Raw genomic sequence first — 3515 nt, 5'->3', positions numbered from 1 at the left:
GAAAAGCGTTTGAACTTTCATGGGTGTTTAAAAAAGACATTTATTCATTGCCATCGCCCTTCCCACCCACCAAAACAGCTAAGTTTGTTCAAGATTTGATTTTCTGCTCCCACGAACACAAAAATAAACAGATGAGGCTTTGAGTTTCCACGGCAAGGTTCAAGTTACCTTTGGCAGGTTATTTTTTGTTGTTGCTGTTCAAGAAACAGAAATGATAAATTTGTCTCTTGGTATTTCTTTTACCATTTACTTATTTCAATCACTCGACTGTGGCCACGCTGGAGCACCATCTTGGCTGAACAAAGAACTGCCAAGTTACAGACATAGCTTGAGGAGAGGGAGATGACAGAAATCTCACACACACACCCACTCACACACAAGCACACACACACACACACACATTACTGAAGTTTTTAGAAAAATCTTAAAAGAAATTCCACTGTTTTGATTTGTACATTCTTTGGATGACCTTTGAGCATCAAGTTCCTTTTTAGATACCCAAATACCCACAATATAAGCACACAGAGATTCTAACATTTCCAGGAAGGTCAGCGAGGTATAAGGGTTAGTAAGTAATCGATAGCATTGCAGAGGGAGGGCCAAGGAATATAAGTGACAAACCTTTCTTGGAATTCAGTAGATAACATTGTTGAAAGCATGAGAATTACAAGAAAAAGCCCAAAAGTTCAGACCTAGCCAAAATCCATCAGTGTGAAATAGATGCAATCAATGGATGCAAGTAATGGAATTTTTTTATTTATTTCAAGTTAAGATTTCATTCATTCACTTCTGAGAAATGGAAACAGGAAACTTAGCATATGAAGAGGAATCATCTTGGTATAATTATACGGACAGGTACCCATGTGCACACACACACACGTACACCTGTGCAAGTGTATCCATATACACAAACACACACATACATGTATATACATACACATATATGTACATGTATACACACAGTTGCATACATATATACCTATACACACGCACACACACACATGCTTGCATATACACACACACACACAAACACCTGCGCATATGTATCTCTATGTATGTGTGTGTGTGTGTACATGAATAAAAGCAAAGTTGAAGTAGGGTTCCTCTAAAGGATTTCTGAAATAGTCTTGCTCAATAGGATGCAGAGCTCAGAGACCCAGGAGACTCATCAGGATGAGCCATTGCTTCTCTGCATTGAGCAGTCATGGCTCAAGTACTATGGGAGTTAAAAAAAATACTTAATCCATGATCATTAGTCAGACAAAATATATTCTGTTTCCTTCATGGTTATTATATTAAGCTACTTTTTCTGTTGCATGGAACTTGGAGTCATGGAGAATATGTTGGCCGTATTTAGTGTAAGATGAGAAACTTCTTATGTGAGTGTACATGCGTGTGGAGAAAGAGACATGCTTCATGAGTACACATATAATATGGTAGATAAAGATGAAGGGTGAGTGTAATGGAGAGCATTCACTGTAATTATTGACAAAAGCAGAGTGAAAGACAGAATTTGTATCATGAGAAGAGAACAAGCAAACACCCATCCATATGATTGATTTTTCTAAAAATATTGATAAATACGTAAATAAATGATAAGTAAGTCATGTTTAACAAAAATAAAACATACAAAAATATGCAAGGAAAACAACACAAACTTTAAATAAAATTAGGGGCCAAACAAAAGTATAAAAAAGAAAAAGGCAACACATACAAAGAATGGCAACAGATTTTTTTTTTATAAGATGATGAAAACATTTCACATTCGTTTCAGAATAAATGAGTTAATGAGTGATGAAGGGCATGCAACAGGTGTAAGTGAATGAGTGAGAGTGATCTAAGTATGATGAGAGTGAGTTTGTTATGAAATGAGACTGAATACACACACACACACACACACACACTCCGATGCACATACACCCATAGAGATATACATACAAAGAGACAGATAGATACATGCTTTGTTATCAGTGCAGTGATGAAGGCTACGAGGAGTGTAAAGGCATACAACAGAAAGAACTCTTGCATATTATTTGATTATTTATATATGTGTATATATACATATGTATATATGTGTGTATATATATATATATATATATATATATATACACACACACACACATATATATATATATATATATATATATATATGACACATGCATATACATACATATACACACATACATACATGAAAATATATATATATATATACACATATATATGTATGTCTGTATGTATGTGTACACACACACATAACATGTATGTATATATATATATATATATATATATATACATATATGCACACTCACATACTCACACCCATGTAGGCAAGCAGAAAGTTTCTGGATATATATATATATATATATATATATATATACATACACACACACACACACACACTCATACATACATACATACATACAGAAGGAGAGAGAGAGAGAGAGAGAGAGAGAAGGAGCAATAGCTGCAGAAGTGCCTCAGATGGAAAAAGGATGAAACGAAGCATTGCAAACTGACCTGGAAGAGCCTGGACACCTACAATGATGAGGTTTTTCAATGTGACGTGAATGAGGATGGATACAGTGTGACACGAAATGAGGGGGGTGGGCACAATAAACATTTAAAGAATGAGAGGAAAGGGGACAACAACAACAACAACAAAAAAAAAACTGAAATAAACTGCATAATAATAATAATAACAACAATGAAAATACAAAATAAAAGAAACAGAAACACCACCAAGATAATAAAAAAAGTTGAACTGCAGTTACTATAATTATCTACCTATTAATTGCTAACACAGGCCACCACTAATTGCCATACATGTTTCACTTAATCGTTATTATGAGATATTATTAGAGACCTGAGCTGGTCTGTGATGTCATCAACCTGCTGTGAAGCTTTTGTGCTATTACAGAAGGACAGGACGATCTCTTCAAGAACCAATGGATTTTTCTAAGAACCAATGGATTTTCTTAGACCATCGTCGAGATGAACATGTATTTGAAGTTTACTGAATCACAGTTTAATCCCAATGAAACAAAGAAACAGGAAAAATTAATAAAAAGGAGAAGATTACGTAACAGAAGGGGGCAAGGGGCAATTTGCCACACACCCAGAACAAATGGCATTGCTTTGGAGATTGGCCAGTGACATTCACTACAGCAGCCACTCCACCTTGAGGGGCTCATTCCTGAGACAAGCTGCTATTATCCCGATTTTGCAGAGGAAATCAGTGGTATGGAGTCCCAAGAACAGCCAAGATCTTGACAGCAAGTGGAACAATCTGACAATGGCCAGTTATCTTTTTCTCTTTTGTGTATTCCAGGTGGCAATCTCTGGGTTTGTAGCCAATGCAGCAGAACCAGAGAATGTCATATATATATATATATATACATACATGTATATACATACATACACACACACATATATATTTACACACATATATATATACATACATATATATATACATACATATATATATATATATATATATATATATATATATATATATA

General features: G+C 34.8%; 1 protein-coding gene across 1 annotated transcript in view; it reads right to left on the bottom strand.

Annotated features, from left to right (window-relative positions):
* Positions 1 to 3515, bottom strand: part of LOC106876540 (segment polarity protein dishevelled homolog DVL-3) — a 260486-nt gene that overhangs the window by 26453 nt on the left and 230518 nt on the right. Inside the window, exon 15 of the mRNA XM_052976893.1 lies at positions 2518 to 2617. Within this exon, the coding sequence (XP_052832853.1) occupies positions 2518 to 2617 (100 nt within the window). The remainder of the gene's footprint in view (positions 1 to 2517; positions 2618 to 3515) is intronic.

This window comes from Octopus bimaculoides, chromosome 26 (assembly GCF_001194135.2).
Source record: "Octopus bimaculoides isolate UCB-OBI-ISO-001 chromosome 26, ASM119413v2, whole genome shotgun sequence".
NCBI classification, from domain to species: Eukaryota; Metazoa; Mollusca; class Cephalopoda; order Octopoda; family Octopodidae; genus Octopus; species Octopus bimaculoides.
The sequence above is the reverse complement of the archived record's forward strand: the minus strand, read 5'-3'. Positions and strand labels throughout refer to the sequence as shown.